Source organism: Megalobrama amblycephala, linkage group LG12 (assembly GCF_018812025.1).
Source record: "Megalobrama amblycephala isolate DHTTF-2021 linkage group LG12, ASM1881202v1, whole genome shotgun sequence".
NCBI lineage: Eukaryota > Metazoa > Chordata > Actinopteri > Cypriniformes > Xenocyprididae > Megalobrama > Megalobrama amblycephala.
Genome location: NC_063055.1, coordinates 19747955 through 19761319, shown reverse-complemented (window position 1 = coordinate 19761319; position 13365 = coordinate 19747955). Strand labels below are relative to the sequence as shown.

Sequence of the window (13365 nt, the reverse complement as noted above, 5' to 3'; positions counted from 1 at the left end):
TAGACTTTTGCACAGTACTCTATATATATATATATATATATATATATATATATATATATATATATATATAGCACTTTTCAAGCAGAATTTAATGGCTATTCTTTTAGAATTTTATAATATAAAGCATGAGTGTGTCCATTATCATATTCATATGTAGTATGCTTATGGTGCTCCATGGTACTACAAAGAACATTGTTCAATTACCACAGTACATGTCCAGAAATATTTATTTATTTATTTATTTTATTGTACTCATTGTGCTGTCTTTTTTTTTTAATAATGGCAAAAACATTATTAAGCCAAACCATATTTTCTATTCACATAATAAACTAATTTCAACCTTGATAAAAAAAAAAAAGAAAATTTTAATGTATTTATTTACTTACCTACCCACAAAATGATGACAGAATGAGCTTGAGTCAGTGTAGCACTTTTCAAGCAGTCATGTACTGGCTATACTTTTGTAAAGTCTGAGTGTGTCCACTGAGAAATGAGTCAACAATCCCAAGCTGAGTAAGGGCTGTCCAAGTTTCTCGAGACACTCGTTTTCATTTATTCTAATGACGTGTGATGACTGTTTGTGGTCATTCTGCTGCGGCGTGTGACTTCAAACTGTGAGGGATTTAAGAAATTGTTAATTTGCTAATATGTTTCAGCGGGGATGACTGTGTCGGATTAATCTTGTTTGGTAGACAGCAAGTGTCGGCTTGTGGTGATCATGAAAGGGAGCTAAAGGCAGATTAGTGCAAGCGCACATCAAAGGGCGAGGGCGACTCCTTTCTGCACGCGGCTGGAGATTATGGCATCAGTGTTGGGCAGTGCCATCATAGTTGGTGCTGCACTGATGGTTTGTACTATATTGCTGTATTAAATGCGTATCTTGTGTTTGTTTGCATGAGTATATATGAGTGTGAATGTTGTCTAGGTGTGCATGTGTGTACTGTGTATTTTGGGTACAAGCCAAGGTCACATATATAACAGAAGAGGAATCAGGAGGAAGTGTATGAATGGTTAAAACAATAAAGAAATGAAAGAGATGGAAATGTTCGACCTTTAAAGAGAAGAAAAATTTCCTAGAGTCTCATATCGTTTCCCCCTCAGGTGTTTTGTAGTTCGCAGTGTCCTGCTCGTTGACTCTGTAGGAAAGCACTGGTGACAGCAAATACAGTGACAGAGGAAATCATTGAATTATAGATGACAGTGTGGCTTAACCTAGAGGTCAAGGTTTGGCTGGTTAGCATTGCCTGGTTAGCCCCCGCTGGTAATACACTGTCTGGCTTCGAAGAGCATTTTCTTTATTTATGCGATTTACACAAAAATATTAACCAGCATGACTCTTCTCAACATTGATAATAAGAAATGTTTCTTGAGCACCAAATCAGCATGTTCGAATGATTTCTGAAGGATCATGTGTCACTGAAGACTGCACATAATGTGTCCTGCATAATTAATTAGCATAGCTGCTGTAAAGTAAATATATTTTGTCTAAATATATTAGACAAATTAGACAAAATATATAGATCAGTCTTTCCAAATATGGCTAAAGACCACTTTCTGGTAGATTAAATTTAATGAAGAGAATGTACTGTAGCAGTCACATCGCAGTACTAGCGTTCATGTGATCACAGTCACATTACCCTGCAGACAGGCACCAGCTGAATCACGTTGCGGTACAGTGGCGTGCAGACGTGACTGTTTGCTCACCACTTATTTATTCTGTGTGTAACTAAACATTTTTGATTAGACGTGATCAGTGAGTTTTAAGCTTCAGTTTCCCTGTGTCCTTATTTGGAATCCTGATTTGCTTTGAGGTTAATTTTACACCCTAATAAAGTGTGGGGAGTAATTGCGGCATAATTCATAATGGGATAATGGGATTAAAAGAGAAGCTTATTTGTTGGTCAAAATTATTCTTGTGTCACACTTTCTAGCAACTTGTTAAAGCTATAAATTGCAGCACTATGGAAAAACTTTGCAAAAAGTTTGTCTTTTGCACTCTGAATTATTGTAATTATTATTTTATAATAATAGCAATTACTTGAAAAATCTCTGCTTGCCTTATTAAAGGTGCCCTCGAATGAAAAATTGAATTTATCTTGGCAAAGTTAAATAACAAGAGTTCAGTACATGGAAATGACATACAGTGAGTCTCAAACCCCGTTGTTTTCTCCCTCTTATATAAATCTCATTTGTTTAAAAGACCTCCGAAGAACAGGCGAATCTCAACATAACACCGACTGTTACGTAACAGTCAGGATCATTAATATGTACACCCCCAATATTTGCATTTGCCAGCCCATGTTCACAACATTATGAAAGGCATTAGACAAGGGCAGCCAGTATTAATGTCTGGATCTGTGCACAGCTGAATCATCAGACTAGGTAAGCAAGCAATAACAACAACGAAAAATGGCAGATGGAGCAATAATAACTGACATGATCCATGATATCATGATATTTTTAGTGATATTTGTAAATTGTCTTTCTAAATGTTCGTTAGCATGTTTCTAATGTACTGTTAAATGTGGTTAAAGTTACCATCGTTTATTACTGTACTCACGGAGACAAGAGCCGTAGCTATTTTCATTTTTAAACACTTGCAGTCTGTATAATGCATAAACACAACTTCATTCTTTATAAATCTCTCCAACAGTGTAACATTAGCCGTTTGCCACGGAGCACAGCCTCAAATTCATTCAGAATCAATGTAAACAATATAACAGTATACAATACTCACATAATCCGACGCATACATGCCGCATGCATGACGAACACTTTGTAAAGATCCATTTGAGGGTTATATTAGCTGTGTAAACTTTGTTTTGGTGCTGTTTAAGGCAAGCGCGAGCTCCGTGGACGGAGAGCACGAGATTTAAAGGGGCCGCACCGCATAAATCGGCTCATATTTAATGATGCCCCAAAATAGGCAGTTAAAACAATTAATTAAAAAAAATCTATGGGGTATTTTGAGCTGAAACTTCACAGACACATTCAGGGGACACCTTAGACTTATATTACATCTTGTAAAAAAAACGTTCGATGACACCTTTAAAGTAAGCCTTCATCAATTTGTATTTTGAGCAACATGCAATTTTGTATTTTGACCACAGGTGGTGATGGAGAGGCCAAAGTTTTGCAATGCACCTTTAAAGGGTTAGTTCAACCAAAAATAAAAATTATCCCATAATTTATACCCTCAAGCCATCCTAGGTGTATATGGCTTTCTTCTTTCAGTTAAACATTCAGAGTTCTAAAAATATATATACATAAAAAAATAAGCTCTTCCAAGCTTTATAATGGAAGTGAATAGTAACCGATATTTTGAATCCCAAAAAAGCACATCCATCCATCATAAAAGTAATCCATACAGCTGTAAGAAAAATATCCATGTTTATAAGTAAATAACTAAATCAGTTGTCTAGTTGACAACTGATATGAATAATTTCATGTTGGTTAAAACACAAATACTGAATGATCTAAATTAGTTGTGAACCACTATAAAGGAGGTCAAGTTGCTGTGAATGATGACGTCTGTATTCAGCACAATGGACAGCTCCCTCTGTAGGCCCGTCAATGTGTATTCAGCCTCTAGATGGGACAGCTTCCTGATGTGCATGTATGTAAATGTGTTTCCATCTCCTGTGTCCTCATAATGTTAGAATAGTTTTTGGGTCATCCTTATCAGTCAGCTGTATTTAAAGTTTTTGAAAAAAAAGCAGACTCATACATAAATAATGCCTCCCAATCATTACTTATGGTCAACTAGAAGTGTGCAATGGTGTTTGTGTCTGCAGAGACACTGGTCTGTGTCTGTATTTTTATGTTTTCTTTTTGAATTCCTGTGCTCTGGGCATTTCTAGGCTGCAACCTTCGGCCAGTGGGTGTGTTGCTCCAGCCAATACAGACCAGTGTTGCCAGATTGGGCTGGTTCCCACCCAATTGGGCTCTTTTTGATTGGGTTGGACTGGAGAAAAAGGCATTGGGTGTTTTTTTCCCTTTGCTTTTATGTTTATTCATGTTATTTTGATACATTAGAACGTGTATAATAAGGAAAGTATCACATTAGAAAAAATTGTAGTGTGCATTGATACATTTCCTTTCACAACCCTTATTGGTTCAGTTTAAATCAGGGCCTGGTAAAGAAGACCTGTCAATCAATTTGCTTTGTCTTTGATGATTGGTGAGATGTGATGACTCATGAGTGATGGGATTTTAGCATGATAAAGGACCAGATTTTGAACTTGTAGCTGTATATTCAAGCAATTGACCTAAATAAGTTTCACGGTAAAGAGTGGGAAACTCTCAAAAAATGAATTACACCTGTGGTGGGTGTAATCAATATTATTTTGGCAGTTATTATATATTTTGGAGGGGTTTTTCTTGGAGTGGGTGGGCTGTAAATCGTCGACCCAATCTGGCAACACTGAGAACGACATGCATCACAGGTGAGGGTGGGACTTTATCGTCTGTGTCTTTTGCCAATGTTGTAACTCAACAGATTACTATGCATTGTAATTATCTTTTTATGATGACACGTAATTATCGTTTATTAGCAAGCTAGATTAAAGATGGCTAAACTCGCTTACAAATTACAGCCAGTCATATAAATAATAGCATAACTGTTCTTTCATATACACACACAAATGCTATTCATGCATGATAAACAATATTTGATTACTATTTTAAAATCTATTCAAACAGAAAAGTTATTTTCACAATTTTACTATATTCACTGTATTTCAAAAACATTAAAAATCTTAATAACCCCAAATCTTTTGATTGGTATTGTATATGGTTAACTGAAATAATAAATTCCCTTGATATCTTCCTGCTTTGAAGTAAATGAAACAATATCTGGCCCTTCAAATAGTCTTTGCATTCATGTTTACATCAAGGGACCCCAAACAGAGCTCCTTTTTAATTTTTTTGTCAGAGTCACAGACACAGTTATACAGTATGTAATCAATAGGTTGACATGCTTAACGTGAAACACAGACTGTGACAGTTTAATCATCCCTTTTTGTTTGTGCCTCCAGATGAGGGAGTGTTTGGGAACCTGTTTGGAAATAATCATTATTTTCGCAATTCCTTTTGGTGACGCTAATGGTACAGAAATTTGATGAGGCATCGCCTGCATTGGAAGTTAAATTGTTTTCAAGCATCCTCAGGCCTGTTTTCAAATTGTTTGAATATTTTAAACTGCTGTAAATTGTACAGCATTTTCATTACTTTGCTTTCAAATAGGAATAAAAATGAAATTAAAAAAGCACATTTTGCCGTCACCGGTTTTGGTTTTTGTATTCTTTTTGACTTTTATCCTTAAAATACGATTAGCTCTTGTGTTTATGTGTGTACTTGTGTATGTTTATATTGTATATGTGGATATATGATGCTAAAAACCCCTCAGAGGTACAGTGATCCCTCCCATCTTGCGCCAAATCCTGTAAGACAGTGTGAAACCTCGGTCGCCAAGGCAACGCCACTCTTGACTCTGGCTCACTGCAACCCCTCCCACATCCGTTTCTCAGCAACCGTCACCAAGCAACTCTCTCCTCTCATCCCCGCCCCCCTCTCCCCTTCTCTGAGTCTGCCTCTTCCAGAGAGAGTGACAGCATCGAGAAGGAGGGATAAAGGGTGGAAGCAGTGGGGAAAGCGAGATAATGAATAAAAAGAGAGAGGGGGCTGTATGATTACAAATAGATGAGAAGGAGATGGAGAAAAACAAATGATGAGCAAGAGATAGGTAAACAGGTTTACAGTAATGGACAAATAGAGAGTAAAGCGAGAATAATAAATGGTGGAAAAATTATGAAGCAGGAACAGAAAGGGTTGAGAGTGTCATGCTTTATTATTTATGGATCAAGATTGTGAAAACATTTCCAATTCACCGTTCACTCCGAAATCAAAGGGAAATATAATAAATAAATTATATGTACGATAAATTATATTTTGAAAAAAGCACATGGCTGCATTTATCAAAAATACAGTAAAAACAGTAATAATTTCAAACTTGATTCCTGTAATGGCAAAACTGAATTTTCAGCATCATTACTCCAGTGCTCCAGTTTTTTCAAAATATAATTTTCATATTTTTTATATATTATACAACAGTTCTTTCTGGTTCTTGAATCTGATCGGCTGAGAGCCGTGTGATATTTCAGTGACTCCTCACCGTTTGTATCACTCCACTTGAAGCGTCTGTCATGGCGGCCGAGCAAATCCACTTGTTGTACCACGAACTGTAGTTTTAAGAGTTTTTAGCCGAGAATGTAGTTGTTTAGACCTGAAATATGTGACTCATATTAATCATAGTGCCTATTTTACAATTTGTTTTCGGAGATGCGAGCTCCAGGCCATCAGCGGCCATTCAGTGCTCGTGTACCCACTGAGAACAGCTTCATCTCGGCCAATGCTTCTGGGATTTGCCATTGGCTCTTAAAGTGGTTAAACCTGAAATATAATTCATTTTGGGTACATAAAACGGGCAGTCTTTGGTCTTATTAATCTATTACTTGTTTCTGAGCAAATCGAATTGGGCTATGTTAAATTTAATAATTTAATATTAATGCTATATTTAGCTTACATCCTGTAGAGCAGTGCTTTTGTACATTTGACTTAATCGTACAATTGTGTTTATTTCCCATTGTTATTTATATTAGAAAGCTCTGATTTCTTACAGCACTTGGCCTTTGGCCCCGTGCCTATGGCTGAATCACAGCTGTGCTGATATGCAACCTTATCGCACGGCTACTTGTATGATATTGCTCATATATATATATATATATATATATATATATATATATATATATATATATATATATATATGCTCAATTGTCATTAAAACTGCTCTGGCTGCTCTGTCTTTTTCTCTTTATTATTCTTTTGAGTTGTCAGGTTCTGATATATACACTATTATAAAAATAAGATATGAATATGTTTTCATTAGTGTTCATTATGCAGAAATCATAATCTAAAGTGATGTCTCCGTTCCTCTCAGCTGGTTGAACTTGCTGCATTCTGAAATTCTGAAGCAGAGACTTTCTGATAGCTCAAATGACCTAGTTAGACTTTATTAATATTGCAGTCAGCGGCACGTTGTAGCGTTGTTCTTTGGGAATCATGAAAGGGGAAATGCAAGGAGACTGACGTTGACTCCGCCCACCACGGGAGGCCGATAGAGCACAGTCATGAAGCATCATGTCTGTCCAATCATGTAGAGATACGCATCACGTGGTGCCCTGGTGACATTAAAATAGACTGAGTGCTGCATGAGTAGTAGCTCAAAGCACATTGAGATGATGTAGGTCTACAGTTTGTCAGCAGGATGGTTTCAGTGTATACCTAGCATTTGTGGTGATGTGTTTTCTCAGTGTGAAAGCATGAAACTTACCTGTGCATATGAGCTCTGTTTATTTTTGTAAAATGAAGCATGATTGTATTTTGTTTGCAATCGCAGGAGGGTGAGAAAGAGGTGAATGTGCAATTGCCCAGCATGTTCAAAGAGACACAATAGGTGATTCTTGTACACCAGTTTGCAGTGGCGTGCAGACCTCCACAGGGACAGGGGGCAAGTTCTGGGGAAATTGCATTCCGAAATCGCATTCCATGGGCATCGTACCACGGCCGAAAAGGGCACTTTCACTTTCACGATTAAAGGGGCACGCTACTGCCATATTCATTGAGTTTCCTAAGCATCCATCATGCATTTTGTAAATCTTGCTCTCATGTGTATATCAACCATCTGAGGCTTCCGGTTCCAGTGAAATTGCAAAAGAAAAAGCATCCTCATTTTAAACGTGCAATTTTGAAGTAGAAAGATTGAAATAGTGTTTTCTTGTATTCTCCAATATTTTTATATATAATAATATTTTTTTTTACAATGTGCAGTAGGCCAAACATTCTCATAGGGACATGACAAGCCAGCACATCCAATTTGCAATTCACCTCCATATTCTGACTTTTATTTTGAAAAGGTATTGCTACACAGCTTTTTGGCATATTTCTGTATGCTATTAATGCCTTTGCTGTTTATTATGCTGCATTTTTTGCAATTATGGACAGTAATGTAGCCAACTCATTAATTCTCATTCATGTTCTTAAAAATAAAACACAAGAGAGTGATGAATGGCAAAATGTAGGTCATGAGAGTCTTACAAATGTAGGCCATAATTTTAGTTTCTTTTTTTAAATGTTACTGAAGAATTCCCTTGGTTTGGACATGCACAGATTTAAATTAATATCCAGTCCAGTTTTTATAACTACTGCATTAGCAGGGCTGTCACTAGGGTCCTTACGCTTTAGGGGGCCCCGTGCCGAACGGATTGCGAATGGACCGACAGGGATATCCACCTCAACCTACCCAACCCGGAGCACAATCACAAATGGACCAAGGGATCCCCTTCTCGGAAATAAATCGGACTGAGGGGGATCCCTCTTCCACTAACTAGCACTGGGCCCCGCTCAATGCCTGGGAAGGCCCTGTGCATAAAATAATTTTATAAAGATTGCCATTAGGATTTTCAGTTGTATATCAGGTACCAATTATGATATATTAACAGTGAGTGTTTGTGAAGTATCCAAAAAGAAATAGAGGAATCCCCATGCAGAGCATAACCAGAGCAATGTATATTGACTATAAACATTTCCTGCCCTGGAATAGTTAATATTCCCTGGCCAGAAACTTCCAGGTTTACCATGACCGTATGAACCCTGAAAAAAAAAAAAAAAAAAAGAGAAAGTGACACAGGAGAGATTAAGTGAACAGAACACTGAGCAGCTTGTGCTGAAGAATGAGACAGATGACAAACATGGGGAGAAGGCATCAAAATGGTGGCTAATATGGAAGATGATGAATTATATAAAGCTGTCCTGAGGCCAGGGAGAAAGATGGAGACAGTGAGAGAGAAATATTACAAATCCCTCCTGTGTTTTGATGTCCATGTGAAAGATGGAGGCAGAGCTGGCCATTGTCATAACGAAACTGCTCAAGATAAGAGACTTGTCACAATAGAGTGGGTTGAAAAGTGTCCCTCAGCATACTTCATTGTACTAAGTCCACTGACAAAACGCAAAACATTAATTAAGAAATGTCAGATGTGCAAAATGAGGAGAGAAACATGGAATGATACATCCACACTATTAAAAATAAAGATTCTTTATTGACATCTGTGCTTCCATGAACCTTTAGCATCAACAGGACATTTCCAATGCACAAAAGATTCTTTAAATCGGAAAAGGGTTCTTCAGATTACTAAAATGTTCTTCACACTAGAAAATAATGCCCTGAAAGGTTCTTTGGGGAACCCAAAATGGTTCTACCATGGCATCGCTGCAAAAAACGCACTTTTAGAACCTTTATTTTTAAGAGTGCACTTTGCAAAGTGGCTCGAACTGAGTGATAGAATTGACCACCAGATTGACACCATATGGTTCTCCTGGACCGTGCGACGTATGGAGATGTGACTCACACAGATTATGTCACATGACACGCTGATTGATCTTAATGTCACCGAACAGAGCCTGTCAGATGAGTCGAAGCAATGATGCCTGAGGTGTGGATCATGCGCTGCGAACAGGAAGCGGTTTGCCAAGCTCTGCTGGCAGACGCGTTTTCGCGCCCTTACTGCTGTGTCACGCTGGCTGCACGAGCCTGAAGAGATTCAAAGGATTGGGAGAGAGAGAGATGGAACGAGTGGGGAGGAGGAGGATGAGGAGGAGGGTGGCCAAGGATGAGAGAATGAGCTTCTCATCATCTCCTCGCTAATGACAGCACATGAAATCGCAAATCATGCCTTTTAAAGTGAATCCTACTCCGCGCGCACGCCGTGAGGGACGCTGTCAGCTCTCGAGCCAAATTAGCTATCAAATGAAATAGCGCTTGCGCATCCGGACGTGTTTCTCGCAACAATGTGGTGCATCAACTGTGCGTCGGATAAGACTCCAGCGATTCTTCATAACAAGCTTGTGTACTGGTAAGACGCAATGTTATGATTTTTTTTTTGTGACACGACTGGCTGGAATTGTTCGTTGTCTTGTGCTAGGTGGACTTTAATGTATATGTTAGATTCGTTCATTTAAATGACCCTGTTATGAAGCATCACTGGGAAAACAACGTAAAAAACCGCGCAATATGCGTGCGCTCGAGTCCTCTGTTTATTGTAAATGGAAGCGCATCTCTAGCCGCAGAGAAAACGCTTGAGGCCAACGAGTCAGAAGAAACCACTACAAAAAACAGCCAGTTATGCGTTTAAATTATATGTTATTACTTGAATACCTGTAATGTACAGAGTTTGTGTGCTTGTGCCTTGGTCCCTGTTTTTGAATGCATGTTCTTGGCAATGACTTGTAGGTCACAAGTTCCCTCAACACAGGATTACCCTCATTTGAAAACAAGTGTAATACTGACTCACGCTTGAATCATTTTTCCTCTTTTATGAGTGCTGTACTGTACATATTGACATGACTGTTGTATATTCAAATATTTTACAGTCCAGTGATATTTCTGAAGCTTCTGTAGTCCTTTGGATTTGGTATAACCTGTTTGAAGACACTAAAGGTGATCATCTGTGGTGGTCTTTTGAAATGAGGAAGCAGAGTCCCTGGTCTGTTTTTTTGGTTTGGTTGGTTGGTTAATTTACACTAGACTAACAGTAAACATTCTCATTTGATTTTTACACAGTTTCTGAAGTCCATTTTACATGATTAACAAGAAAACAATACTCCACTGTAACAATGGTAGCATAAAGAGCTATTTCTACCTGATTTAACACATTTTGTTGGTATAAATTAGTGTATTTGTATTGGTTCAGTGATTATTAAACGTTTGTGAATTTAATAACCTGTTAATTTAGATGTAAATTTTTTTTCAATGTATATTTTTGTTTATATTAGCATCCTTTTTTTTTTTTTTAGTAAATTCAAGTTTGTAAACTTTTTTTAAAAATAATATTTCCTCAAATTAACTACTATAGGTTTACAGTAAGCATTTAAAAATAATTTGTGTTTGGCTATTTTTATTAAGAGTCACCTTTTTTGGACCATTATTAGTCAACAAATCCACTGTAAAAACTGCATGTCATAATGGTCTCACTTTAATTTAAAGGTTCTCTAAGCGATCCTGGCTGGAGTAACTTCCTGTTGACGTTCGAAGTGTTGTCAAACAAAACAGAGACTAGCTAGACCCTCCCTCCTCCTCCTCCTCCCCCTCCCCTCCGTGCTTCCTGAAACAGTCATGAACACGCATTTAAAATCATTCTTGTCGGTTATTGGCTGGAGCATGTTTATTATGATTCGTGGTCCAGGCTGCACCAGTTTGTATTTATTGCCGTTTTTGGAGCTTGTGGCGACTACAGAGACTGCATTTTTTTACAGTGTGTTCAGGGGACAGGCAGCTAGCGGATAGTGAGAAGATGTTTGCTGTATGTGACAAAAAAATGTTTTGGCCTAAAAACGCGTGACATCACTTAGAGCATCTTTTACTGAGCAGAAAATCAGTCATTTCAAAAGCACAGTATGTAAGTTTCATTGCTAGAGGTCACTTATTCAGAACAATAACAATGGTAGCTTGATGATGCCGTGAGTGAGTGTGGAATCATGGGAGTTGTTGTCTTCACCTCCACAGCTGATGGAAAGCAATCCGACGTACAGAAATCATGGATGAGCTAATGTATTAAAGTTTTATTAACATTTCTCTGGTATGAAGCAAGGGGCCGAGAGGGACATTTTGCCTTTTTATTATGCTTATATGCCACAGACGGCTGTTGCCGCTTCTTTACATTTAAATTTACATTTAACGTCATTTACAGGTGACACAATGACATGGGCCGTTACTGGTTAAAATTGCTGATTTCTCTGGATTTAAATGTTGTTGGAAACTTATGGGATAATGTAAGCACACAAGTCAACAAATATTTTGTTTTAGTGGTTTTAATCCAAAAATCTTACATATTGTACCTTTAACAGGTCAAGCTCATATTCACTCTAATGTGACGTAAAGTGGTGATGCCAGAGATGTTTACTCTGTAATTATTTTATTCATTTACGCTAGTATGTCTGATTTAGGGACCATCTGTGAGCACGAGAGGCAGGTATTCTAACATTGACAGGTTTATCAGCCAGTCATTTTTGTTTTATTATTGTACTGTCAATTATTTTCTCTTCCAAATTTTGGGGAGGTGCTGCCTCCGTTGCTTCTTCATAAAACGCCCTTGGCTGAAGGAACATGCTCTGTTCCATAATGCTTCAAACCTCATGTTCTTACACTGGCACTATGAAGGATCGGATACAGCATTCAGATTTGAGTCCTGTCAAAAAAGCATGATAAAACTCTTTAGTACATTGTGCAGAAAAAGGCTGTGGTGTTCTCTCTAGGCTCTCTTTCTCTCTCTCTCTCTCTCTCTCTCTCTCTCTCTATTTTTCAGCTGGTGGGGGGTCTTCTGAATCCGTTAGTCCTCTCGTCTGAAGGTTTTAAACAGTGCTGGAGAGATTTCAGCTGTTTTACAGGCTGCTGAGAGTTACAACACTGTCAAAGAGGAAGCGAGAGACTGAGTATGTGAGAGGGAATCGCTGTTCTTCAGCAAGTGTTCTGCCAGCAAGTTGGTCTTGTAGGTTTTTTTTATACCCTCACTGTCGGCGTCATGATGGAAGGTTCTGGAGGACTGTCATCCATTGCAATAAGGAATTATTTATTAAGTGCTTCATCACTCTTGTTGCATGATAGTAAGTGAATGTAACTAGACGAGCAGGCTGTTATTCCTGTGCAAGGCCTTCAGATTCATACTCTGACCAACTGTTTTCCAGTTTTAAAGGGATAGTTCACCCAAAAATGAAAATTCTGTTATCATTTACTCACCCTCAAGTAGTTCCAAACCTGTATTTCTTTGTTCTGCTGAACACAAAGGAAGGTATTTGGAAGAATTTCAGTAACCAAACAGACCTCGCCCCCTATTTACTACTAGGGGTGGGAATCGGAGGGTACCTCACGATACGATACGATCACGATAAATGGCTCACGATAAGGATAATATCGCGAGTCAGCGATTCTGCGATAATCGATATATCGCTAGACAATCCTATAATGATACATCGCGATATTGGTCTTAATATGAAAACAAAATGCACGTGAAAAGGTTAAGTGCAGGTTAACGGATAAATCCGATCTTATATGTACATTTAATAGAGTTCACGTCACCGAAAGCAAGAAATATGAGGTGCATTTTATTGACCATCAGTTAATTTCAAAATCAAAGACTGCAATAGGAGAGAGCGGCAACAGCACTGGTATAAGGTCTCATTACTTTTAATGAAGATAATTGTGTGTTATGCGTCTGCGACTTACTTTCACTTTCATATGCGGCCGTTTGCGCG

The 13365-nt window shown here is 38.0% G+C and overlaps 1 protein-coding gene across 5 annotated transcripts in view; it reads left to right on the top strand.

Moving 5' to 3' along the window:
- The window catches only part of LOC125279609 (IQ motif and SEC7 domain-containing protein 2), a 95259-nt gene that overhangs the window by 41067 nt on the left and 40827 nt on the right, over positions 1-13365 (top strand). The window contains exon 1 of one of the 5 annotated variants that reach the window (XM_048209483.1): positions 9520-9971. The exons of the other annotated variants lie outside the window; for them this stretch is intronic. Coding sequence (XP_048065440.1) covers positions 9907-9971 — 65 coding nt within the window. The 5' untranslated portion in view covers positions 9520-9906. Of the gene's footprint in view, positions 1-9519; positions 9972-13365 lie in introns of those variants that run through there. 5 annotated transcript variants of the gene reach the window in all.